This window comes from Magallana gigas, chromosome 1 (genome assembly GCF_963853765.1).
Source record: "Magallana gigas chromosome 1, xbMagGiga1.1, whole genome shotgun sequence".
NCBI lineage: Eukaryota > Metazoa > Mollusca > Bivalvia > Ostreida > Ostreidae > Magallana > Magallana gigas.
This window is the reverse complement of record NC_088853.1, coordinates 65,791,741-65,818,762: the sequence shown is the minus strand read 5'-3', so window position 1 is coordinate 65,818,762 and position 27,022 is coordinate 65,791,741. Positions and strand designations below refer to the sequence as shown.

Genomic DNA, 27,022 nt, shown 5'->3' with positions numbered 1-27,022 from the left:
TTGTTTTGGTTTTTGGTTTGTTTTTGTTGTTGTTTGTTTGTTGTTGGTTTTTTTTTATTTTATTGTTTATCTTGAAATAATTTGCTCTGAGTCACTATTATCAAGAAAAATACAAGTTTAATTCTCTAAATAGTAGGAAATGGCCACAACCATATGGCTCGCTCAACCCAAATAATAATGGCTATAGTACTATCTGATTTGTGTTCTTGTCTTTATAAAGTTAATTTGGCGTATGGAAAACCGACCTGGCACACGGCGGGAAAACATACATCGGATAATGCTGTAGACGGGCGATACGCAAACCGCTCAGAGACGGGGAACCAGTGCGCACTATCTTTTGCGTCAGAGGAAGTGACGTGGCTAGTAGATTTAGAAGATATTTGTAGTATAAATACAATAGTACTATACCACAGAGTAGAAGGAACACAGTTTGGTGAGTGTATAATATGATTTTGTTTTTGTTTTTTTTTTAAGTGTGACCTCTTCTTCAGTATTCAAATTACTAGTGGTTTATTCTGTAATAAATCCACAACCAAAGGACTATATGCCCAAAATTTAGAAATATGACATTGAAAAACTTTTTCCGCCATTTTTGCATTTTTAGTGTATAACAGCTTGTTTTCAAGCAGTTTTTCCTTCCGAAAACATAGAGCGCATTCTTGAAAAAATAAAAAAATTAATCAGAGATGTTTCTAGCCAAGCCTAATAAGTGACAAAACAATTTTCCTTGTTCAAGCATGCGCTCTATATTTCCCATTCGTAAATAGATAAGAAAAATGTCAATTTTTGGCTGATTTTGATTGAATTATAGAAATGGCGTCACTTCTGACGTAATATACTGCCAGTGAGTGCGACTAAATCAAATAAATAGATAAAAAATATATTTTACATCAACTCTTCTAAAAAATTAGTTAACATTTTATTGTACCCGAAAAACTGAAAAAAATGGCGAATTATGGGGGCCAAATTCAACTCTTATCATATATAGTATGTTCAATGCATTCATTCAATAGCGTAACGCTCTGTATGGTTTCAAGCAGTATTGGTGAAAAAAAAATTATTGGTGATTCTGTAGTTTGCCAAAAGAAATCATAAATTGTCCTGTATCAAATATAAATTTTGGTTTTGCTTAAAACAATTTGTTCAATAATAAGCGCAAACACTCTATTCATATTATTTTGTTTTATTTTTTAACTGTTTTAATGTTCTTTCATTTCATTCCAAAATCCACAGCAAACAGCGTCTACGCAGGAAGATTCCTGGGTTTTTCTGTCTATGTTTCAAATTCAACCAACAAAGAGGAGGGATTCTTATGCTACCATGACACTAATCACACAGTGACCGACATCCCCCCGGAGCTGACCGTCCCCTGTGACGTACAGGGTCGTTATGTTATCTATTACAACTCACGTAAATCGGGTCTGTCACCGAGATTTGGCTATTCTGGAAAAGCGTTCATCAACCTCTGTGAAGTAGAGGTCTACGGTAAAACATCTGACACATCTTATTTTCTGCATTTAAAAACATCTGTAAAAAATTGGAATTTCTGAATTGATAAGAGAGGTATTTGCACTTTTAAGGACAAATCGTAATTTAACTTTTAGAAAAGGTTGTTTGCCCTATCCTGGTTGAATATTGAACGATCAGCAGACTGTTACGTTGAAATAAGCATAGATAATGAATTTTCATCATACACAAATATTGATTTTGAATCTAATACATATTATAATATTAAATAACACCGAAATCTTTATTTTGAAATGGCTTGGCATTAGAGTTTGTAAGGGTTTTTTTAAACCTTCAAGAATAAATGTAGGTCGACTGGCCCCCGTTTATTGATTAAGAACAAACAGACCCAAACAATGAATTAAGCAGAAATAGTGTTATGTACGTGTGTATGTGTGTGTTGTTAAATGTTTATTGTTGCTTTTAACAAGGCTGTCTTTTTTATTGCACTTCCAAACGTTAAACAGGTTAAACGTTTCAGGAGTAAATGCATGTTACATTATAGTTTTACTTAAACATAAACCTTTTTTCCTTAATCTTTAGTTGTTTATGTTTATTCTATTGGATTTAAGTGCTTTATTTTAGTCACTCCAGAAAAAGTTTGAATTAAAGTGTTCGAATGTTCCCATTAGTTAACAAGGTTACAATGATTAATAGTGCGGAGTATTTAATCTTTCTTAAATAAAGATGTACTTGAATGCCCGATTATTCTCATTATTTAAAAAGGTTTGCATACTTTAAAACTGTAGAGCAATAAGTCACTCTGTAAAATGTTGAGGTTAAGTGTTCGAATGTTCTCATCATTTAAAAAGGTGATCCTATTGAATATTTCGGAGCGTTAAAGTTTTACTAAAGTGTCTGATTGGTTCCAATATTTAACAAGGTTGTCCTCTAGGATACTTCGATTCAGCTTGTTTTTATCACTGCCCCCGCCAATGCAAACATTGTCACTACATGTACGGTACATGTCTCGGAGGTTGTACATTGGGGTTCGCTGGTCATTCCTGTGAACAATATGAACGAAGTAAGTAATATCGTGCTCTAAATATACAGAATTGTTATGATAAATATAATCGTGTTCTAACTATATAGAATTCTTATAGAAAGCTGTACATTTATTGAAAAATCCATGCTTGTTATTTCATACAAATTAAGATGAATACTCGTCTTTTTTCCTTATCTTTGTTAACTTAATTGTTTTGCTTTTCTTGTATATATTGTTGCATTATTAAGTGCATATTTTAGTTCATACACAAACACCTTCAAAACAATATATGTGTAATTTTATGAAATATAAACAACTTTTAAACTTTTAAACTTACCTTATTATCAATTAAAAACTAGAAATATAGAATACAAATGACGAACACATTCTTCACTGAATTTTCGTTGGGAGGGATTTTAGTGAAAATCACTCCTCTGTAAGCGTCAATTCATTATACACGTGTAAGCGTGTTCGCTATAACCGTGTTTGACAGTTCTGAGAATATCATTCATTTTCCAATTTTAACCTCTTTTCACAGTCAACATGGCGCTTCACCAACCTACCTTTCAGCTTAATCCTGTCTACACAAGTCGGAATCTTGTTGATGGTAAGAAAACCGACTTTTCTCTAGGAGGGAATCAGTGTACCACTACAGCCGAAAACAAAGCATTCGCCATGTGGTGGGTGGATCTGAAAAACACACGACGTATTGAGCGTATAAGAGTGTACTCAAGAAGGGACGACAAGCAATGGGGTAATGTTTCATCAACTGTATAATATAATTTAACCGAACCACCACCCTGTCGCCTATCACACGAATCCAAAGAGTGTCATATAGCATGCGGTATAGGAGCTTTATAACAAGTCTCTTTATATATTGCAGGTCTAAAGAACGAATTTACAAGTCGGTTTCGCGGGTTTACAATTGTTGTTTCCAACACAACTGAACATAAGAACGGTGTAGTGTGTTACAATGATCGAGTTTACCTCAGTAACATAGTACCTTCTGTGGTTGATGAATTCTGTTCTGCGATTGGTCGATACGTTATCTATTATAATGAGAGATTTTCTGACCTGACGTACCCATACGGCTACAGCAAATTTGCATTTGTTGATCTCTGTGAAGTGGAAGTCTACGGTAATACGCGTTTTGTAGAATGATTTGTTTTTTTTAAATGTGAGCACAGGTTTTCAAATGCATCATATATCCAACATAATAGCAGATTGTATCTGTTGATCATAAAATGAAAAAAATCACATACAGTCAATGTGCATTTTAGTTTATTTACCTTAAAAAAAAGGAATATCACTACCTGAAGTTCAGTCGAATCTGGGTTAACAAAATGTTATAAAGACATTTTAACATTTCTTTGTCTTAATATTGTAGGTTGCCCTGTTCTTGAATACGGATTTGAAAACCCTAAGTGTACAGTTCCATGTGCGGCTATGTGCAAAAGCCGTAAGTGCTCTTGAGATTTTATATCATTATGTTGGATACTTGAAACAATACATAGAAAAAACATTTCTTCCTCAGCTAAAAAAAAAAAAACATAAACAAAAGAAACAAAAAACAAAAAAAAAACAAAATTAAGCCACAGATGGCGATTTAAAACAAAGTCGTTTAAGCTAAACTTAAATGAAAGCCCAAGGGAGCTTATCTGATAACATTTTTTCTGTCGTCCTTCTGCCCGTCCGTCCATCCGTCTTTAATTTTTTTTTTATTTTGAACATCTTCTCCAAAACCATTCAGCCAATTTAAAATTTGGCACAAAGCTTCCTTATGGAAAGGTAAATATAAATTGCAAAAATGAGTTTCCAGTCTTTATTTCAATTTTTTTTCAAATTACAGTTTTTACGAAAAAATAATAAAGAGAAGGAATAGGGGCTTTCATCAGTTTATATCTTCGAGTTCAGTATTCCGTATCTCGAAAACAAGGTTTTTGGTTTGATGCAGCCATGTTGCATATATAATAAAAGTGTCAATCTGACAACGAAGAATTTATTTCTTTGTTGTTTAATATTTCGCGTGCAAAGAGAATCTTTGAGACATTTAAGATACATTGGTGCCGATTTTGTGAAGTAAATTGTGGTTAAATATTCCTATGCGTTGACATTTTAACTTTGTACAGTAGTTTTAGTTTGTTTCAATTCTCGTTTCATTTTCATAAATTATGTTTTTTTAATATGGGAAACTATTGCCTTTAATGTTATTTAACGTATTAAATCAAACATAGACTTCGGTAAATAAGACAGCTTACGTTTTTATTTGGGCAAAATACGTCGCATTAATGGGTACCGAATATTGTAACAACATACTGAAATACAATTCTATTCAATTATTAATTACCAATAATCTATTGATATACGGTAGGATCTTTGCATAATGGTTGACTAATGCAATGCGTTTTGTCAGATGCTCAGTATTTTTTTTGAGTTTATTCAGTGTAAACAGATATTATTTTCGCTGATGGTAATATGTAGGAATATTTGTTTCATTTTAAAAAAAAACATTGTTCTTTCTTTGTTAAAGAGCATTTTTCTCCTGTTTCATTGTTTACAATTTTTTATTTACTATTCATATTTGAGTGTCAAGTTTGTTTCAAGCTATCAGGAATTTACAGAACTTTTCGCACAATTCTACTCTTTGCACACAGAGGTGCATGAAGCCATCTTTTTATCCGTTAACATTTTAAATGTGGGAAGGACATACGTGTATCAAGTTTCAAAATCAAAAGTTGAAATTGATAAACTCGTGTGTACAAAAACATTACTCGAACCGAACAGAATTTTAAGCTCTTCATCTTGTTAACTATCCTGCGATTGAGGCTGAACTTTTAATTGATCATTACAAATGTCTCGCTAAATATCAATTATTTGAAAAGAATAAATGAAAGGATGACATTTTGTAACTACTTTTGGACTCCTTCTAATACGATGAATTATATGAGATATGGACAAATATTGATAGTTTTTCAGAAACGAGTTTTAAAAAAGAATTCTTTTAAACAGTTTCCATAGTTCTAAACCAATATTGGTATCTACTGTTCTTGAAATTCGTGTTTAGTTTATAGTCACTTGTTGTTTTTTTTTAATAAAGATGAAAATGATGAGTGAGTCTTAGCACAATTGGTGATATGTAATAGGCCTGCAAATACATTGGTTAGAATGACTCTTATTACGTGACAACATTTCTTTTTATTCTAGTGTACTCATTAATGAAGTGAAAAAGATTTGTGAATGTAAGACGAGTTCGCACCAGGTAAACAACAATCGTTTATGATGGGGAGGCCAATTAGATTTTTCAAAGTTATTAATTTGAAATATTGATTGCATTGAAGTACAATTTTCTTCCTTAACATTGAGGTATTTTTAAAATAATATACAATAGCAGGTAAAAAATTGAGGAAGGAAATAAAATTATGTGTCTATATGATGTCATATATTTTGATTAGGGATGTCAATTTTACTCGGTTGGCTTAGTCGATTAATTGGAGGCTTAAGTCGACCGATAGTCGAGTACTCGATTTTTTAAGGGTATGTATTTGAAACCTTTTTTAATCAAATGTTACTGCCACATTGATCTTACATGTATCTTAAATAAAGAACATTTGAAACTTATGGTAACCTATACTAAATGTGTTTGATTTAAATAAAATTTGAAAGTATTTTATCGAAATATCGCTAGAAAATGTTCTGGCTTTTCCTGTTTTCTCGTGACTTTTACATATTTTTAATTGAGCTCCGTATCGTCGTAGGCAAAGATGTGACAAAGTCATTGTCCTTATCTAATCAAAAATCAAAGTTTTAATGATTCTAAAAACAAACCTCTTAAGATAATTATTGATATGATTACAGTTTTGATACATGTATACAAACATCAAATCAAAAAAAGAAAAAAAAGAAAAAGAAACACGTTCTTGATCTTAAGTAACGGTTAATGTCTCTAAGTAAATCAAAAGAAAATAATAATTATTAGCAGCGTCAAAAATACACAAGGGACATCGATGAAAAATTGCGAAACTTTACGGATCAAACATGTCGATAAAAGAAAAATTGTTATCAACATTATAACTGCAGCGTAGAGAAGGTATAAATGACATTTTTAAATTTTATTCACTTATTACGAGTAATCGACTAATAAAATTTAAGTCGATGATCGGTGTAACCGAGCGATAGTCTAGTACTCGAGTACTCGTTGACTTCCTAATTTTGATCGCTTTATAAAGTGTTTGAGTGTGTGTTGGGGGGGGGGGGGGGGGCTAAAATAAATTGTAAGTTAACAGTGTATTCCTGAAAAAAAATTAGTATCATTTTTGCACTTGTTTTTTTTTCTGTAAAAATAAAAATAAGGTGTCATAGATTAAGTGTATGCAAAAATAAGTGTAAAATCTGGATATGTATTTGTTGTTATTCTACTGAGGGGTAATACGGCAAAGTATCCTTTAAAAAAACATTTAAAGCCATTGTTGCTCAGGTTAGCTGTGAAGCCAATATGCCTCTTGTTTATAGCCGGACTTTACCGCATTACACTTTAATTTTAGTCGACATTTTTCCAACATTTATCTTGATACATTGTATTTAAAAATAAGCATATCGTTGATAAGAAGATGACAACACCTAACACTTCTTTGTTTATTTGCATGTAGAAGAGTGTTCAGCATCATGCTAATTAAAATTATTAATGTTTAAAATATAATATACATATGAGTATAAGTTATTTGTCTTAAAATTCATAAGGAATAAGGATGAGATATTTGCTTATGTTTGTTTGATGAAATAATGTGTACTGAAAAGAGATATTCACTCCTGGTTTTTTTTTTTCGGTTCTTTATGTGTCCTTATCAGAGGCAGATTTAAAGACTCTGCAAATTCAAAGCATTTTTCTTTTAATAAATTAACAATAATAATGATTTTTTATCATATATTTAATAATCTGCGAAAAATACAAACCGGACCAAACTAATATTTAAAGACCAGCAAAAACAGTTAAAAATAGACTTGCTTAATATTATTATTTGTTGTTGTTGTTGTTTGGTTAGTGTTGAACTACTTTTTAGCAATCCAAATTTCATTTCGGTAATTATTATTATTTGTAGCGAAACCGTTTGCAAGAATAACAAAGCGGCAAAAATAGCACTGTTTATTGTACGTTTAAACGATCTGTTTATGGCATCAACAAAGCATCTCGTTTCATATATCCTTAACTTTTGTACATGTGGGGCTACTTTTATAACATTAAAAAGCCGCCTCGTTTTACATTTATTATACTTGTGGCTGGTATTTCCAGGCCTGGAGAATCTGAGTTACAAGAAGAACACTTGGCAGCATACAACGCGTTCGACAGGTTATAGCAGTAGAGCTGTGGATGGACTTTATACAGATCGGTCCTATAGTGGCAACCAATGTGCGGCGACTGGAGATTCATATTTTGCTCTATGGTGGGTCGATCTGGGACATGTATCTAGAATAGACCACATCGTCATGTATTTCAGAACAGATAACGAACCATGGGGTAAAAAAAATTATGTTTGCAGCGCAGTTGTTTATAAATGATTTTTGTATCGTATGAACTTTTCTGTTTAATGTTTTATATGTCCTTTATCATTTGAAAACTTTTATTATGTTACCTTTTAAATACAATAAATATTACTCGTTGATTGTTTTGTAGGCTACTCCAATGGTTTAACATCATATTTTCTTGGGTTTTCCTTGTACATTTCGAACACTACCAATCGACTTGATGGTGTTCGCTGCTTCCACGACAAAACATATACAAAACAAACAATTCCTGATCACGTGTCAATTGACTGTCCATACGTCGGCCAATATGTTTTCTACTACAATGAAAGGTTTCCTGGAATAAAATACCCCGAGGGTTATTCTAAGTACGCGTATGGTGATCTGTGCGAAGTCGAGGTTTATGGTAAGTATCTTTTTCTTTAAAGTTAATAACACAGATCAATTAACTACATAAAATACCTTCAGAACTAAGCAAACAGAGACTTGTGCCAGACACATTACTATGGTACACTTTACGCCGATTCTTACGTGTATTACTCAGAGCAAGCTTATTATTTGATGCAAAGTTTAATGTAAAGATGTGTCCACATATTTAATTCACTAGGATTTCTTCATACAAATCTTCGTTCCTTTTTTTTCTACTTCATTTTTTGAGGTAATTTAACGTCAAGATCTAGTAAATGATTCCAGAGTGTCTTTTTGATGCAAGAACCATTATGACGTCATACTTACATGTACATCCCAGGTTGTCCTTGTCCCGTAGCAAGCTTATTATTTAATGCAAAGTTTAATGTATAAGATTGGTCCACATATTTAATTCACTAGGATTTCTTCATACCTCCCAGGTTGTCCTAGTCCCGTAGCCGAGGTTCCCCAATGTTCAGACCCTTGCCCAGTGGACTGTGAACAGTGTTATCCGGGAACGGGGTGGTGCACCAAATGCAAACCTGGTTTTGAAGGCGCTGCTTGTGAAATAAGTCAGTGTTTGGTGACATTTTCGAATTCAATTGAACAACTTTGGTTGCATTATTGAAATAATATTATTGATTTTTTTAACTATTTTGAAAGTAATCAGTTAACTTTTAAACAAAAATGTTCGTTGATATAACAAAAGAACGCATCCATTTTTAAGTTTGAAAACATGTTTTTTCATAGTCGAAAAATAATGTGTTCAATTTAAATAAAATGGATGATTTTGTCGATAGCTCATATTTTAAATAAGAAGTGTAGCAACGGAAGCACACGTTTCATTGCCAAAAAAAGATCTAAATCTCATTAGTTTTATTTGTTGTAACAGAATGAAAAAAAACTGAATGTTAAGAAGTCCTATAAGTACTAAGTGTTAAAGTACCAATTAAAATATGTTTTATGGTTAGTATAAAAGTTAGCTGTTTCTGTGAACCTTTCATTGATTCTGCGTAATATTTGTTTATTATGATCTGTATTTATTACCTCCGACATTCAGATAGGAAAAACAGTTTCAAATTAAAGCAGCTACCGTAAAAATGCGCATTATAATATACATTAACATTTTTAACAAATTCTGTTTTGTACAGAAGAATTTGGATTACTGGCTTAGAAAATAAGGGGGGAAAATGACTGTTTAACCGATAATTGATCCTTTACACAAACAATTAACAATAAAAATGATTTTATTTTTCAGTAAAACGGCAACTTATGTTCACAATCAAGATGTAAAATATCAGGAAATTAAATAACAAAAACAATTTACATTAAGATTGTGGCGAAAAAGATTTGCTAATTTCATAAACTCTTGTTAACACGCTTTAAGTATTTTAATGCACTTGAACATAGGTACGGTAATCTTTGCAATGAAAACTAGTTTAATTACCTTTGAATAATATATTTCAGTTTGCCACGCAAAGACGGATGTTTACGTATCACAGCCACTTACATACGGTGGTTCAAAATACGATGCAATGTTTTCGTCCACTGGGTTATTCTTCCCAAAACCCAAAACACCTTACCCCTTTACACACATCATATTGCAACTTTATGGGAAGAATTCGAACATCGCAAAAGTTTCGCTTCATGTGGAAAAGGCTTCAAACGTCACTGTTTCTTTATATGATAGCAAACGATCTTATATTAAAAGAGTAAGTGTAAAAGTATTTGTTATATGTCTGATTTTATTCATCGTTTTGAATATTTGTCATTCAAAATATATGTTTGTTTTTTGCAGCGCATGGAATCCTCTCGCGAACTTCAGAGTTTTAACGTTAACATAGTAAACAATTTCAATTCCTTTGTGACCTACATAGATATTATTGTGCATACTTTTGAACCTTTCATCATTTCCAATTTGAGACTTCCTCTGCGTGAATGCGTCAAAAATATAAAAGAAAAGGTAAGTTTTTAAAAAGTTATTGTTTGTTTTTAATTGAAATTCATGCAATCACATATAAATATCTGCTTTGTAAATTTATAGAAAGTTTTTGCGTAAAGAAATCCGTTTACATGTCGTTACATATGCTTTGGTTTTTTGGGTTTTTTTTGTTTGTTTGTTTTTTATTTTTTTTATTTTTTTTTTTGGGGGGGGGGGGGGTGGTTATATTTTAGGAATGCATATTAACTAAACTACAAAGAGCAATTAAAAATACAAAAGCAATATACATGATTCCTAATGGTTTTCCTAATATCTGCATTTATAACTTTTACCGTTCACTTCTTTTGTAACATACATAAGATACAATATTTTGGCGTTAATAAACTATGAAGTGATCAGCAGAAGCTGAATTTCTTTTTTAAAAAATGGCTAATTGCAAATGGCACGACAACTCACACACAAAACAAATTGACAAATACATTTAATTAAACGTTACAACTTCTATTGTATTTTGAACTTTTTTTCAGATTCCATGTAATGATCAGCCGCCCGAGTTTCTCAGACAAGCAATGCAAGGGGGGAAAATGTAAACAATCAAAACATGCAATAACAAAATTAGTAAATGCATAGGAAAACTGTTCGTTTTTGTTTTATTCATCTGAAATGAGAATTTTGACAGAAAACAAATAAGTCAAAAAAGATGCCCATCCATTGAACATTTTTTATTCCTAAACACGAACAATCGTGGAGGACTTGTTCCATCTATTTAATTTGATAATGCGTGACTCGGGCTTTAAAATATGCATATAAAAATACGAATACATTTACCATAGTTAAATCACTTAAGAGAATTGTTCCAGAAGAATTGAGACAACCCAGATATTTTCTTTTCTAAGTTACGAATATCAGTGAAAATTGGCATAAAGTTTGAACAAACCGCAAAAAACAATTTTATGTCACAGGTGGGGAAAATTCAAGTCTCAACCGGTACTCGAACCCAGGGCCTCTGGTGTACCGTGCCAGCGCTCTTACCACTGAGCTCTTAAGACCCGATATATTGACTGACAGTCACACACCTGTTAACCCGGTAACATTTGCGAAGTCATATTTTAAAACATCAAGTACTTTGGTGTTTTTTTTTACGGTACACTAACTAGTCGATGATCGGGATCGCGCAGACCTAAACTCGGCAATGAAATAATGTTTAACTTTACGTACAAAGTTTCTGTAGACTTAAAGTTGATAATGAAATATATCAAATCATATATGCTCATGTTGCTTTTCATTGTGTATAAACTTTGCGTAAGTTTAACTTGTGTTTAAGTTGAAATACGGAAATAATTTAAGAATATTTACGAAACCAAAAAAAATCTGACTACGCTGGCATATCGAATTTGGACGTCAAGGCGGCGCAGAATATCAAGCTTTTTGACAGATAGTTTTGTTAGAATGAAAATACATTGAGTAAATAACAAGTACTTATAACACATCAACTGATGTCAACGATAGTAACATGTGATCGCAATGACTGTAACAGACGTTTCACAATTATTTGACTTTCTGATAGCAATTATTCAAGCTTTGTTAACAATTTTTGGGGGAAAAAAATGTAAATCTTTGCTTCCAAAAATAAATACCTCAACAGAGAAATTATTTATATTCCACATTTTCTGTTTATTCCTAAGATAAGGTGGTCAAAAGATAAGATCAAATCATGCTATGGACTTTTGCATTTTTACACTTGCAAATTTTATCCTGGTGTACATTCTGAAGAGTTTTCAAGGGTTTAACTTAATTTTTTAAGGAATAAGAGTTAATATCTTAATACCTTCAGAACAGCCTTCGTAACGTCATATTATTACTAAATGTTAAAGACATGATTTAGCAACAGTTTCAAAAATCTAAATTTTAAAAACAAGTTGAGTTATTCTTTTATTTCTAAGATTTTTTTAGTATCCAATCTTGCAATACACGACAAAAATTGTTTTCAAGTCAGTAACAAGCAATATAATGTCCATAGTAATGTCTCTAAAAATTAATCTTATAAGAAAATCGTATAGAAATATATTTTTCGAATCTAATTCTGCAATACTTAGGTCACGACACACGGCACAAATTGTGTTTAAGTCAGTAACAAACAATATAATGTTCATATTAATGTCTCTAAAAATTAATCTTATAAGGAAATGGTAAAAAAATATTTTTTTAGAATCTAATTCTGCAATACTTAGGTCACGACACGAGGCAAAAGTTGTTTTTAAGTCAGCAACAAACAATATAATGTCCATAGTAATGTCTCTATAAATTAATCTTAGAAGAAAATGGTATTGAGACCCATCAAATTTAGCATTTTCATGATTTCTGTTTGCTAAAAAGCCAGGATATATTGTTTTGTTTTACAGATACTAGTTACTTCAGACTCATAATACTCTTCAAAAAGACTAAAAACATTGTCGTGACCAAACAGCAAAGCGCAATGAGAAGTACAAACCATATGTAAACTGTGAGAATGCACAATGCTGCAAATAATAGGTCAAAATTGATTCATGCATTTGTCTTTAACTGTTTGATAATTTGTAAGGATGATGGTCACTGTAATTTTGATCCCAAAGAGGCCAATAATAGAAAAGAGATCTTCTGTAAAAAATAGGTCAAAAGAATAGATACCGTCATCTGAGTGGCCCCCGGTAAACAAGGAGACATATTTTTTTTTAAAAAATGAAACCGTTGAAGACCTTACTCAAAATTCTCGAAAGATATGAGCAAATGGAAATTTTTCGGTAGTTCAGTGTCATTTTGAATTGAAAGGTTAAAGGCACAAGAGACTAGGCGTGATAGAAATAATCGATATTTTTATTAACAGTGCGTGCGTCATCTTGACGTCATCTTTTTAATATTACAATAATCGATGGTGATTACACATTTTGTTTTTAAATTCAGGTATCAAAAATACCTTATAATCGAGTAGACAGAAACTTTACATACCAAAAAATGAAAGTGGTGCATAAAATATTTTGTTTGTTATGTTATGAAAATTATATGACAAACATCCTCATTGTCTTTGTATATTTGGACTGACCCTTGTATACCTTAACCAAACACACATATAACATGAAAAAGATCTTTTCAATATAAGGACATTTAAAAAGTAATTCAATGCTTTTAAAATACGAAATTTTGAATTAATCTCACACTTAGTTTTCGAAACCAATTTATCAATTAGAAAAAGAATTTAAAGAAAAAAGCAAAAGAACAACGTGTTTCGTGCAACCTTGTTTAAGTAGCATCGTTTTAATGCCTTTAAAATTTTAAAACGGATCAAACAGATAATGTGACATAATTTTTATAAAAGATATCAAATTTAAACATCAGGTTCATTCTACAAATAAGACTCTTGAACTTACATGTATGAGACCTATTGAATTTTTTTGTACCACAGCTTCGCGTTGCAATCAATACATACAGTTAATCAGACATGTTAAGTAAAAATCAAATTTCTTAAGTTTCCTATCGTTTTCTCTAACAGAACATGATATCGAAGTTCATTCAGGAAAAATTAGCATAATGTTGCCAGTAGATATCAAGTGGAAAACTAAAAAACGTTAGTATTTAACAGTACGTTTATCTTCACACTAAAAATACATGCTTGCATAAAAACGTTTCTGTGAATAATGTTACTTCATATTATGATTTAAATTGCTGCGAAGAATAATGAAAACTAAAGTGCTATATTAAAGTTTTGCCAGTAACAGACGCCAACGATACATCCACACTTTCCGATGAAAAGATCTTAAAATACTGCACTTACAAAATATAATGAAGCAGCAATATATAATTAAGATAACGTTGCAGTTTCACCATAAATGAATGTAATATTGACATATGCTGTTTAGAATATTCACTAAAGATTCTAAATAGCCACTTAATGACGCAATACTGACTGTCGCATGACATCTTACAAGTTTATATCTAATTCATGAATAATATCTGACACACAAACCTTCAAAAATTTAAACATTAGGAAAACAAAATGATGTTTCAAAAACTCCCTATTTTAAAATAAGCCTATCAACAGTTTCTGTGCTTTTTTACATCAAATATATTGACAAAAATGAGATATTGTCCTATTTCGAGATATATGTCTCACCAAAATTCTTTTAAAGTTGTTGGTTAACAGAATTAAGGTTCAATATTTTGAATTCAAATATGATAACGTTTTCTAAACATATGTTATCAATTAATTAGTTTCAAAAATGAAATTATTAATCATAATCCAAACACGTCTTTTACAAACCTCCAATGTTCATCGCCGCATCTACGTGGCATAATGTCACAAGTACTTGTTGTTAGGTTCCATTTACAGGTGCGAGAGGAGAGGAGTGGTGCAGTCCCGGACACCTTCTACTTTCCCACTTGAACAGTGAGTGAACGGTGAGCGTACTCTGAGCGAACGGTGAGCGCACGCTGAACGGAATTTGTGAATGCTATAATGAACGTTGAACAATGAGCGAACACAGAGCGCAAACGGAGCGCAAATTGAACGCTTTGCGAACGCAAGATGAACGATTTTTTCGGAGGTTCTCGATGGTTATCATTACATTGTATTCTGTCGGTGATCAGGAAAAAAATGCTAATAAACTACACGAACAGTGCTGCTACATGTATCTTGAAAGTTGACAAAACAATCCTATCCTATCTACTATCCTGCAAATTATATCTATCCTGTATTATCTTTAAAGTTATACTATACCATTTATGTTTAGGAATATAAGTTAAATAAAACCAAATTTGAGACCATTATATTAATTTTATCAACGAATAATCGAGTAATGTAATAATAAATATGTCTTATAAGTACATAAAACCGAAAATCTTTAGAGCGAGATCACTTATATACCAGTGCATCCGAAATAGTAATTGTTTTGGAGTGTGACTAAAATGGGTAGCGAAACCCGGGCCGGGTCGTGATTTTCGAAACTGCAAACCGGGTTTTTCTTGATTTCTTAAAAATTCTAATTTGTTCTGCACGAAATTTGCAGAACTACTTAATTACAACTTGTTTTGTCTTCGCTGAAATTTTTATTATCACAGAATGAGTTTTTCAATATTTATTACAGATTCGTATAAATTGTTATGTACAATTGTCAATCGGCAGTCTGGGATACGGCGGCCAGCCTCGGCCACGTCAGACTCACCCAGAGTCTTGAGTCCGGAGGCCACTACTGGCCATATCAGACTTGTTTGTAACATGTCTGTCTGTTAAATTGTTATAATGTTGACATCGTTGAGTCTCGTCCAATAAATGTGGAATCCGGCATCAATTGCCTGTTTATTTCTCTGGAACTGTATACTGGTGGACCTTCGGGAATACGGCAAACCTACCCTTCCTTTTTACCATACGGCCTACAACGCGCCACAACCTTATACCTTATATCCTTTACGCCAACATTCCCTCACCCCGTTCGTACTGCACACGACGGATGCAGATCCAGACGAATTCTCTAGCACCGTAAAATCTACACAGTCAAAGATACCGCGTTTTGATTTATTGTTATTCTATAAATTAACACGCATTTATGCTTACATTTCTTAAGTTGATCTGTTCTGTTTATTGTCGAGCATGGATATGTTTGTGATCGAACATCGAAGGAATTATTAAATGAATCGTGAAAAGTGCACAAATACAACGTCCGTTTCTTATATTAATATATGTGTCGAATCGTTTGTTGATTGAATTCTTTTTTTAAACGACTGGACTGACGTTTAAAATGAATCAATAGAAGTTATCGCTGTGTTGTGTAACTTAAAATTTTCACAGTAACTGCATACTTACGCCATTTTTGATCGACAAAAATAATGCCTGATTTGGAGAGTGAAAAAAAAACCCAACAAAAACAGACCTGCTCAAGAATGTGTACTTTAAATTCCACGGACTTAATTCTTATTAAAATGATGTTTTATGTGCAATATAACTTTCCTTCCACGTTTACGCAAGGGTTCTTTTCCCATTTTGCTTATACCGATCTTTTCATTTTGGATTTCCGAATGAAAATGAATGAAAACTGACTGAACGATCAGTTAACGCTGAACGAATGGTGAACGTAAGGTGAACGCTTTGTGAGCGCACAGTGAGCGCACGGTGAGCGCTTTGTTAACGGTGAGCGCGAACGGAGCGGAGCGGAGAGCGCAAGTGAGCACACGGTGAACGCACGGTGAAAGCACCGTGAGCGCAGGATGAACGCACGAAAAAATGGAAAAGAAGAACGTTTCAGGGACTGTAATTACGGGCCTCACCGGGATCATTAGACGACCTCGCTGTTGACAATTATTGTGGAAGATTGAAGATCGTAACAGAGACTGTTTAAATCCGCTACCATAACATGCGCAATCACTAGTTCTACATGTATTACAAATTATCACTTTCTTAAACATATTTTGTAAAGTTTGATCGAGTCTATCTGAATTTACTTGGGTGGGTTTGGCCCACTTCGAAATATTAACGTGAATGGTAGTTCATTTATCCAATAAATATCCCATGTAACTTGAAAAAAGAATGACAAAAGATATTGTTTTAATCTTGTATTGAGGTACATCAATTAAAACCTTAACAGTCACGACCTGCATGCCAATAGCTGGCAATGTAACATATTGCGATACGCTGTTCAATTATTAATCATAAAAATAACAGAATAAATATATTGATCTTTAGTTACTTTTATTACTTTATTTTCAAACATGCATCGCTTTTGTTTTTACGGAAATTCCCTATACCTCTTTAACCGATATACTACTTTTTATATTGCCCTGTTATATTTTTCACGTATGGCGCACCACCCTTTTTCTTGACCTACATTAAAAAAATGTAAACAACATCAGTGTCAGATTTATAACTTAAGGACATCGAGAAGTACAGTAGTTACAAAACACAGTGTGTTTATGATGAACGAATAAACTATGTATTTGAGCGCCTTTGAAGCTGTACCTTTAATATCAAAACTTGTAGCTAATTTAATTACAAGCAGAGGTTGAGTTGATTTGTGTACACAATGAATCGTTCTTTCTTTTCAAGGAAGCGATGAACTACATGAAATCAATGCATGCATACTATACAAATTAGATATGTCATTTGATAAAATCAGTAGAAATATTTATTTCAGATTTATACAACGTTTGGAAATTCAAAGATTGAACAATTTTAAAAGAAAGCAAATATTATTTTGGTTTTCACCGTATCATTACCCATGATGTAAAATATATTTCAAAGTCTCTTCTCTCACACAAATAACAACTATATTTATATGGTTTAGATGTGTTATTGTATATAACCTGTTGTTGATCTCTCACATACAAGTAACTGTTTTATAAAAAAAAATGTACCGTAGACTATACCGGTATCTATTCTGTCAAAAGAGAAAAAAAAATCATCTAACGTGTTTTAAGTGCAATTTGAAGACACATATTTTATGTAATAATTAAACGAAACAAAATGTGCATGTTGTGTTTATCTATTTCTTTGTAGATTTGCCTTGTAACGCTATAACTCTAAAATTTCCCTTAAAATTATCCCCCTTTTTTTTGCACAGTTAATCATGATGCATATTTTTTAAAAAATTCAAAATCGTCTATTGTTTCAAAATTGTTCAAAGGAAAATGATTTCAAAAACATTAATATTAAGATTTTTTTTATATCCTTAAAATCTCAGATTTTAACAAATATCCATGATTATATTATTATCCATGATCCATCTTATGCATGGTAAGAATACTCCGTAAATCATCACTATATATAGTAAGTAGAAAGTGTTTTATACCTATTTAATCAATTATTTAGGGGGTATAAAGCTTTTCACCAATGCAACAAGACTTTTCCTGATTTAGCTACACCCATTTAAAAATATACCGGATATTGATGTTTGGAAATATTTTAAAACCAACTCGAAATGGCGGCAGTTAAAAATTGGGGTTTTCTTGTGGTTTATTATTGCTGGATCACCTAAAAACGGACGCTATGAGAGAGATAATTAAAAAGGTATTGTAGAACACATATTGACAGCGTAATCGATGTATATTTATAAATATAAGTGAATTTAGATAATTTCTACTTTCGTTTTAGAAAAACAAGATTAATAAAACGTAATGTTACTGTTTTAAAACTAATTGTGCATCGCCTTGAATAATATAGCAGGGGTGAGTTGTTTTCGTGGATTTCTCATTAATTTTACGCCGCATCTACATTTTAGAGCCTGTTTTCTACGTGAGAGCATCTATGTTCAAACTGTCGTAAACATGGTAAGTCAAAACTATACATGTTTTTTTTTTTTGGTTAAGTAAAAAATCGTGGGTGCTTTTCTCAATGATAAAAGTATTTTTTTTACTAATTGTCATTAATAATATGCAAACGATGTGCCTGTTGGGCCGAGCGCAAGTTTTTATAGTTTGAAATGCAGACAGTAGGATCCGCCTGCATGTCTACTAAAATCATAAGCCAAAGTTTAACTGAACGTCGCGTGTTCATTCTACATTAAGACGGCATGTTTCATGCGTAAAAACGCGTGAAAGATTTGTATTCGGAAATGGCCGAAGAAAAGTATGTGATTTCGAGAATTTGTATTTCTTCTTTCAATGTTTATCCGTTTCATAAGATGGTAATTTTCTATTTATACTTATTCAGTATCTAAAAGATCGGTTCCTTGGTTTTAATGTTTTTATTTTCCATCTTATAATTTGATGAGACAAACGTGAAACTAGTCTTATCTCCTGATTAATTAAAGCACTGTTGAAACTTATCTGGTTTGCATAGTCAATTATTTTCATTAAAAGTACTTTCCATTGAAAACTTGGAAAGTTTTTTATAGAGCTAAAGGACAATAAAGATAGAAGGCGTTAACAATGAGTTAACTTTTTCGAATAAAATGGCGGCCAATATGGCGGCGCCCATAGCTGGAAGAAAAAATTTCAGCCCTTAAAACCCCGATTTAACATCGATTTTTCACTGATTTTCTTATAATATACGTTTTTCCATTAAGTCCGCCTCGCTTTGCCCGCCTCATGCTGCGCTCGGTACAAGACCCACTCTATGAACTGAATAAATCAATTAATGTGTTTGTTTTTTTAATCCCAATTTAAGCCCGTTACTTCCTTGTTTAGCCACACACATATAGGTCTTTTTTTAATTGCTGTGTCTCCTAAACACGAACAATACGGAACATTAAAAAAACAAAAATATTGTATAACTCATATTAGAAGCACCATCAATATGTAATATTAAATCATATATAATAAAAAATATATCTACTTTTGTTTTGGAAAAAATAATGAGGAGGGGTTTTTTACGACTTTTTTAAAACTAATTACGTATTTCCTCGATTGATAAAACAGGGATTTGTTGTTTACATCAATTTCTCAGAGATTTTAAGCAGCACCTTCGTATTAAGAGCCTTTGTTTCGGGCAGGAGTTGTTTTTGGTTGTTGTTTTTTTTTTGGGGGGGGGGGGGTTTGTTTGTTTGTTTGAATGTTTTGTTTTTTTATTGTTTTTCTTGGTTTCTTTTTGGGTTTTGTTTTTTTTGGGTTTTTTTTTGGGGGGGGGGGCGGGGCTAGCGCATTCATTATTCAAGTTATCGTAAACATGGTAAATGAACACAATTAAATTATTCAGATCCACGTAAGAACAATGAAATGGCAAAGAATTCATTTGGTATTAATTCAAAATCAGAAAATGCTATCATACTTGTTGGCTCTATAGTAAAAGTACCTTGATTACGAATTTCAACCCGTCTTTGTCAATATGAATAGATAAGCCCTGACAATGACTTGGCTCTATTTAACTCCACGCTTACAGTACAAATATATAATAAATTAATTAATAATATTTGTCCATTGGGTAAAACCTGGTGGAAAAAAGTGTTTCCATGTCAAATTATGGTCGATAGTGATCTGGACTGTACAAATTTTAAGTACACTGATATTCAACTGACAATGATACTGAAATCTTATTACATTTTTTAAGAAAAAAAGAGTTATTACTTAGGTACATAAAGCGGATTTCTTATCTGTCGAATTTTATATTTTTTAATATTCTTGATAAAGAAACCTCTATAGATACACGGACATATGATAATATTTAACAAAAAATTATATTTTAATAGTTAAACCTTCCGTTCTTATCCGCTACCGCCTATATAGTGTTAACCTGACTTAAAGGAGCATTGACAATAGACATCACATTAGATATACACTCAGCGGTATAAGTTTACATACTCATTCATATTGTGTGCAAACAACAGTATCTAGTATTTTAAGTATTATTTCCGATGCGATTAAGAGGATTAAATGGGCAAGGTCATTTTAAGGTAAATAAACCTCCTATTGGAGACCTCTCTTTAATAATGATTCCAATTTCAAAGAGCCGAAACAGTTGTATATTTCTCTTTACTTAATGAAATTTTATAGCTAGAACTTTGTGCTAAAAGAGGATGGGTGGATAAGGCGTGTAAAATGCCCAAACGCGGTCGGACAGGCTACTGAAAAATTAAAGTATCAATAAATCTGATGGGTTTTTATTTTTAAATCATTTAAAACAATATATATTTAACGAATCATTGATTTTCAACCTATAGGTATGTTCAATACTTGGAGTATGTTGATTCAAACAAACGTATACGTATCAAAACCTGCAAATACTGTCATTTTTTATAACTTCAAGACATTTTCTTTAATAGAGTGGGTCTGAGCTCCATATTTTTCTCATAATCTAATTAAGGTCTATTGGAAAACAAACCGATTTCAATCAACAAAAACGTGGAGAGATGACACACTATACATTAAAAGTATCATTTTGTATCCCAACAATTGAACGTTTTGAAAAAATAATACAAGTCCGGTAGTTTATAGCCTTATTCACACATGCTATTTAAAAAGCCCACTTTGTTGTGTCTGAAATGGCTCAGTGGTAAGAGTACATGGCATATGCTAACATTATATATCTAAGGTTTTTATGTAACGGGTTTGATACCACCAAAATATCCAAAAATATTTTTTTCCCTATTTTTTGTTAAATATATTAAAAACTGACTATAGTTAGAAAAATTTGCTTTTGCAAAGTTGTATTATAATATATTTGAATAGATTTAATTGGGGAAAATAAATTCAAAATTGTATTTCACTTCTAAACCGAATGGGCATGTGTGCCATCTTATTCCCCCATCTTCTTTATTTTACTTCTAATGGTTGCTAAAAGGGCATGGTCACGATTTTATTTAAAAAGTATTCTTCCAATTTTCACGTTTTAAATGTAAGGCATTTGTCAAAGGCAACCAACGCGGGTATGATAAGGCAACTCTCAGCGATGGATTAAGTAAAAATTCCTCTGATCGTCATGTTTTCAGAAAAATAAACAATATATAAAATGACCATATTATCCACGATTATTAAACTCAGAGTTGCCTGAACCCGAGAAAGTTTGAGTGTTATTCGTCGAGTCTTGAGCCAGTTACAAAGCTTACAATGCTTTGCTAAGTAAACACGCTTTTGATTATATTTTTAATGTTGAAGTGAAAATTCCAGTTTTAGACCTTGAATGTTCTTAATATTAGGAACTGTTTATTTATGCATAAAAAACCCGTAGACAGGTTGGCTTGAAAACGAATTTTACCGGTATATTGAACACATGTAAAGAAAACGAAGGCATGAGCTTTGGTTACATGGCAAACAATTGTGAGCTCTACATCTTTCTTATAATTCTACAACTATGCTGCCTATGACCTTTACAAAAGATTTGCTGTAGTTTAATCTTCATTAATGTGTGTGTGGTTAAATATGAAAACACAGCAAAGCGTTCTTTAAGATACAAAAATACAACTAAGAAATTACAGATTTACTATGCAATTCAATACGTGACAGAATTCGTGACTAGACATTTGACTATGTTGGTATAAAACAAATGAACTCGATCCATTTAAAAATGAAAACCAACATTTTAAAACATTCCATTTGAACTTCAATTTCGTACAGTTTCTGAATGTTAATAAACAGCCTAATACACGTTTACTTGTCATAGGGCACTTAATCTTCCCTACAATTTTTCTATTAATATGTTTAATCTAAATAGTACAAAATGATAAGTCAAATGATGAACCTAATAAAGCTACATTTAACATTGCAATAAAGGGATTTTTAAAACGCATACACTGATGGCACGATAACAAACTCAAAATTTGCATAATATTATAGCGCCTTGTAAATAGGAAAAATACCATTCAAAGGTTAAGTTCTCCGGTTATCTGGTTATCTTTTTTCTGTGGTATTTTGCGGGTACAAAGAATTCGCAGAAATTAAAATCATAAAATATTCTTAAAATTAAATTAATTAAAACTACTTTGTGTTCCAATGCATGGTAAATAAAATGCAGCAGGGCTTGGCTACCCGTTACATGTACGCTGTCCAACTTATCCAGAAAATGTGGTTCAAACATAAAATAAAAAATATACTCAGTACAGATAGAATATTGTCGGGGGAAAAAAAGTAGGTAACATTACAACGACTGATTCTAAAATTCCATTTGACCATTAGAAATGTATTCCTAAAGCATTGTAAATAATAAAAGCAGAAAAATAGAATTTGACTAAAATCGTTATCATGCCCATTTAATACAGGGTCTTTGTATTGTACATCTACATGATTATACCATGCAACCAATAATTTAAAAATACATACCCCTGCAAACACAAAAAAATGCTTTTTAGCGTTAAAAAGGATGGGTTATATCTTTTACAACATGTATATGTATATATGTCTTGTATATATGTTGCTTTATATAATGTCATTTATTTACTTAATAAATGACCTTTTTACCTTTATATGAGTTGAAGTATTTTTCTTGGCAGGCTGACATAAATAACGTTGCGGGTACTGTAACAAATATAGTATATAAGTACATTTTTTACGTTTCCCTTGTTTAACTGATTTTAATAAATCTCGTTATGTTCTGTACAATACTTTACTTCGAAGGTGCTCAATGTTAATCTCTAGATTATGTGAGGTAAAAATATATTTTTTGCACAAGATCTACATTTTTGGCTTAGTTTTTGTAAGATTCTCTATTTGATCAATTTTTAATAATTCCTTTATTTTATTTTTGTAGACATACCACGTGTTGAACTTTCAGTAGAATCAACTGGTTTCTTTGGATCCAAGGCAACTATAAGGTCCAATGTTTTTTCATGTCCATTACCAGAAAGAGTGCAATGGCAGAAAAGTAACAACAAAAGGATTTTCCTTCCCGTCGATATCACAGCACCAGCATATAGTGGGAGTACAGATGTTCCCCGATCTGCGATTCTTGTTATTCCCAAACTGTCGTTTGATGAAAAGCTCTTCTATCGTCTTTTGGTTCGGAATAAAATCGGGCAGAACTATAGTAACCCCATATATCTCAACGTTACAGGAAGTATGAATCAATATTCCTCGTAAATATTAATCATACTATCGAACTTGTTTTTATAGAATGTCTTTTGTAGGTCCTCCAAATATTACTGTTAGTCAGGAGACTAACATCAAAAATAAGTCAGTAAAACTCTGTGGAAACGTTTTCGTGTATGACAATTCACCTGGCATTCTGAGTGTTTATTGGGCAAAAGACGGAAAGAAGATAGATATTACAGAAAATGGTGGGAAATTCTCACAAGTGACTATCGATGAACCATCATTGAACATAAAAGATGTCAACCTTGATGACATCGGCGATTATCAACTTACTGCCACTAATGCAGTTGGGTCTACAAAAAGTGATGTCATCAAACTTGGTATCATAGTTTATGTGTATAATTTAACTTTATGATTGGTTTTCATTTTTTATTTTAATATAAGTGTACATATTAGACACGTTTTCCAAACAACAATGCTAAACAACTCTCAATCGAGTTGTTTAGCTTACCTGACCAAATTTGACCGGTGTTTATCCGTATGTCGGTCTTGTTTTTTGTTGTTTTTTTTCTATTAACTTTTTACAATTACTACTTCTTCCCACTTGGAATAGTAACCCAAACATGGTACAATCAATGTGTTTAGGAGATTCAAGTTTGTTAAAATAGAGGCCCACACCTTCTTTTAAATGGAGATAATTAGTAATTATTGGCATATTTTTAACATTATTGAAACAATCTTCACAAATTATTATAGGTATTTTTCTAAAACCTTCCTAAAATAAAGCATTCTCATTCCTAAAGCATCCTCAAGTAGGGTTATTTTTAGTTTGTTTTATCACGATCCTCTCCCCGAGGAAAGGGGCAAGCCACATCATGAAAAGGTGTTTCTCTGGTAAAAGCAACTTTAGATACAACGTAATGTAGATTAAAGGTTGTCAAAACCATGATCTTTTAGTCAAAGCTATACATAGAAGAGTGTTTGTTTTTAGATAAATCATTCGTTTTAAAAAATTGTATAGCTATATAATGAAAATTATATCTAAATGCATCTTAGCACATGGTAAAATACTGATTATTTACATTTCAAACCCTGGTTAATTAGTGTTTAATGATTGGTTTTATATATTTCAAATCATCTTAAAAGGTCCTCCTAGCCTTCTTTTGGAAAAACAAGAAGATAAAAACACTGGGAGACAACAGTTTACGTTGACTATTAAATCATTCCCTGCACCATGCGATATTAGATGGAGTGCAAAAGTTAATGATGACGATATATTCACACCAATAGACATGAATGCTGAAGAATACAAAGGCACAACAGTATATCTTCCTCACCCAGTTTTAGTTGTGAATCAGGGCAATCAACTAGAGAACTATACCTTCAAAATTGAAGTAAACAGCTTTGTAGGAAGCACTATTGAAGTTTTCTCTGGTAAGAAGTACGTTTACTTACAAGCGATCTCATTGTACACATACAATATGATTATAATGAGGATTTCCGTTTTAATGTGTTTTCAAATATGATGATTAAGAATGAGTTATTTTTGTTTTTAAGGTCAGAAATACCCGTCGATTGCAAAAAAAGAAGGTAAGCCTTAATTAAAATATAAGGTTTTTTTCAGTTTATGTTACGTTAAAACTATATTAGTTAAGCAGCTACAAACGAAATACCTAATTTTCAGGAAAAAGAGCTTTACAAGATAATTTATTAGCAAATCTTGTGTTCATTTTATCGTACGCCCATAATTTAATTCGAGATTTAAGATTCAAATAACGAGAGCTGATGTACGAAATGTAAGATTTTGATTGCAAAAAAAACTAATTGATCAATCAATATACACAATTAAACACTTTACAACCTAATCTAACAAAAGGGTATGTCGTTCCTTCTCTTCTATACAAAAATTGTTGTAATACTTCTTGTAAATCACATATAGAACTATAAATAACTAAATACGTGATAATTGATATTGTGAGTTATGCAAATTTAAGATGTAGTGTTCATCCTTGTATATTATCCCTTATACTTCTAAAACCAAAGTGCATTAACAAAAATCACTCTTATCGAAATACATGTATATTGTAATATAAATGATATTTAGAATGAAAAGTATAAGTTGTTCAAAACTAGAGTGTATGAATGAACGATAGAAATAAACAATCAAAATATACACTATTATAAAGGTTTAAGTTTTAAGTTAAATTTATTTTAGACATTATAATTTAACTTAAAAGTTCTGACGCATAAGGATTTTTAAATAAGTACACATAATGAAACATCATATTATAAATTACAGAGAGAGAGGGAGAGAGAGAAAGAGAGAGAGAGAAAGAGAGAGATGGCCAGGCTATCATTTATACCAACATAAAGGTGCTATACAAAATTTAACTGTACCCTCCTTGCATAAATATGGCATAACATTTGAAGGAAGGAATGTGTTTATTTTCTTGTAAAGGGACAGGGGTGCAAGATTAATTTCAGGAAATTTAGCAATTGGCCTGAAACAACTACAGTATCACAAAAGATGTTATTATTAAACAGTAATATCCGCATATAGTGGTGCCGCTAAATAACAGTCGTGCCTGTACCAGCTTCAGTAAGAAAAAAAAAAGGCCACTGGTACTTTTTTTTTTAAAATTATAACATCTTATCTCATAAAACACATCTCATCATTAACACTTTGGGGTTGAACTGTTTGCATGGGAATTATAGATTAATTATAAATTCTAACATTTCATGTAAGAGAAAGTATGGTTTGTATAATTATTACAAACAAAATAACATTATGCCTCTTCGGCGGTTGCCGGCTTTAGATTTTCTTTTGTATGCCAACATCACGTTTGCGCGGAATTAGAATAGGGTGGCGGTGAGAGGTGCAGATCCCCCTTTAAAGAAAATTATATATTTAGTTAAACTACCAAAACATAAACCCATCCTCCCTCCCACGCAAACACAATTATTACACTGCGCCCCCCCCCCCCCCTCATTCTTTCATGGATAAATAAAATCCATCAACATATTTGGTTACAACGAACGCCTGTGCATGTAATTGCAACAACGAAGATTGGAACCTTGTAAACAGTGCAAAATACATGAAAGCCCCGATTCGAATTTTCTACCTACGGACATGTCGTGAACGTTTAACAAAATGCGATTCGCTGTTAGGTAACATTTTTGGGGGGATATTATATTTATATTTTATTGTTTCAAAAGGAAGTACGTCAGAACATGCAGTTGTTCCA

The 27,022-nt window shown here is 32.0% G+C and overlaps 2 protein-coding genes and 1 long non-coding RNA gene across 3 annotated transcripts in view; all 3 read left to right on the top strand.

Annotated features, from left to right (window-relative positions):
* Positions 1-100: 100 nt before the first annotated feature.
* On the top strand, positions 101-11,079 carry LOC105334072 (uncharacterized). Its single transcript, XM_034464713.2, has 12 exons — positions 101-433; positions 1,234-1,485; positions 2,390-2,530; positions 3,030-3,245; positions 3,375-3,629; positions 3,879-3,950; positions 7,779-8,003; positions 8,160-8,414; positions 8,857-8,988; positions 9,884-10,128; positions 10,215-10,379; positions 10,886-11,079. Exons 1-12 carry the CDS (start codon positions 154-156, stop codon positions 10,946-10,948), a joined length of 2,301 nt encoding a protein of 766 aa, XP_034320604.2. The 5' UTR covers positions 101-153; the 3' UTR covers positions 10,949-11,079.
* A 7,171-nt stretch (positions 11,080-18,250) lies between these two features.
* On the top strand, positions 18,251-18,647 carry LOC136274068 (uncharacterized). The gene is made up of 2 exons (XR_010712360.1): positions 18,251-18,387; positions 18,599-18,647. It is a non-coding gene; the product is annotated as an uncharacterized lncRNA (long non-coding RNA).
* Positions 18,648-23,477: 4,830 nt separating this feature from the next.
* Positions 23,478-27,022, top strand: part of LOC117687724 (uncharacterized) — a 36,258-nt gene continuing 32,713 nt past the window's right edge. The window contains exons 1-4 of the mRNA XM_066086596.1: positions 23,478-23,802; positions 23,873-24,157; positions 24,924-25,211; positions 25,335-25,367. Of these exons, the coding sequence (XP_065942668.1) occupies positions 25,070-25,211; positions 25,335-25,367 (175 nt within the window). The 5' untranslated portion in view covers positions 23,478-23,802; positions 23,873-24,157; positions 24,924-25,069. The remainder of the gene's footprint in view (positions 23,803-23,872; positions 24,158-24,923; positions 25,212-25,334; positions 25,368-27,022) is intronic.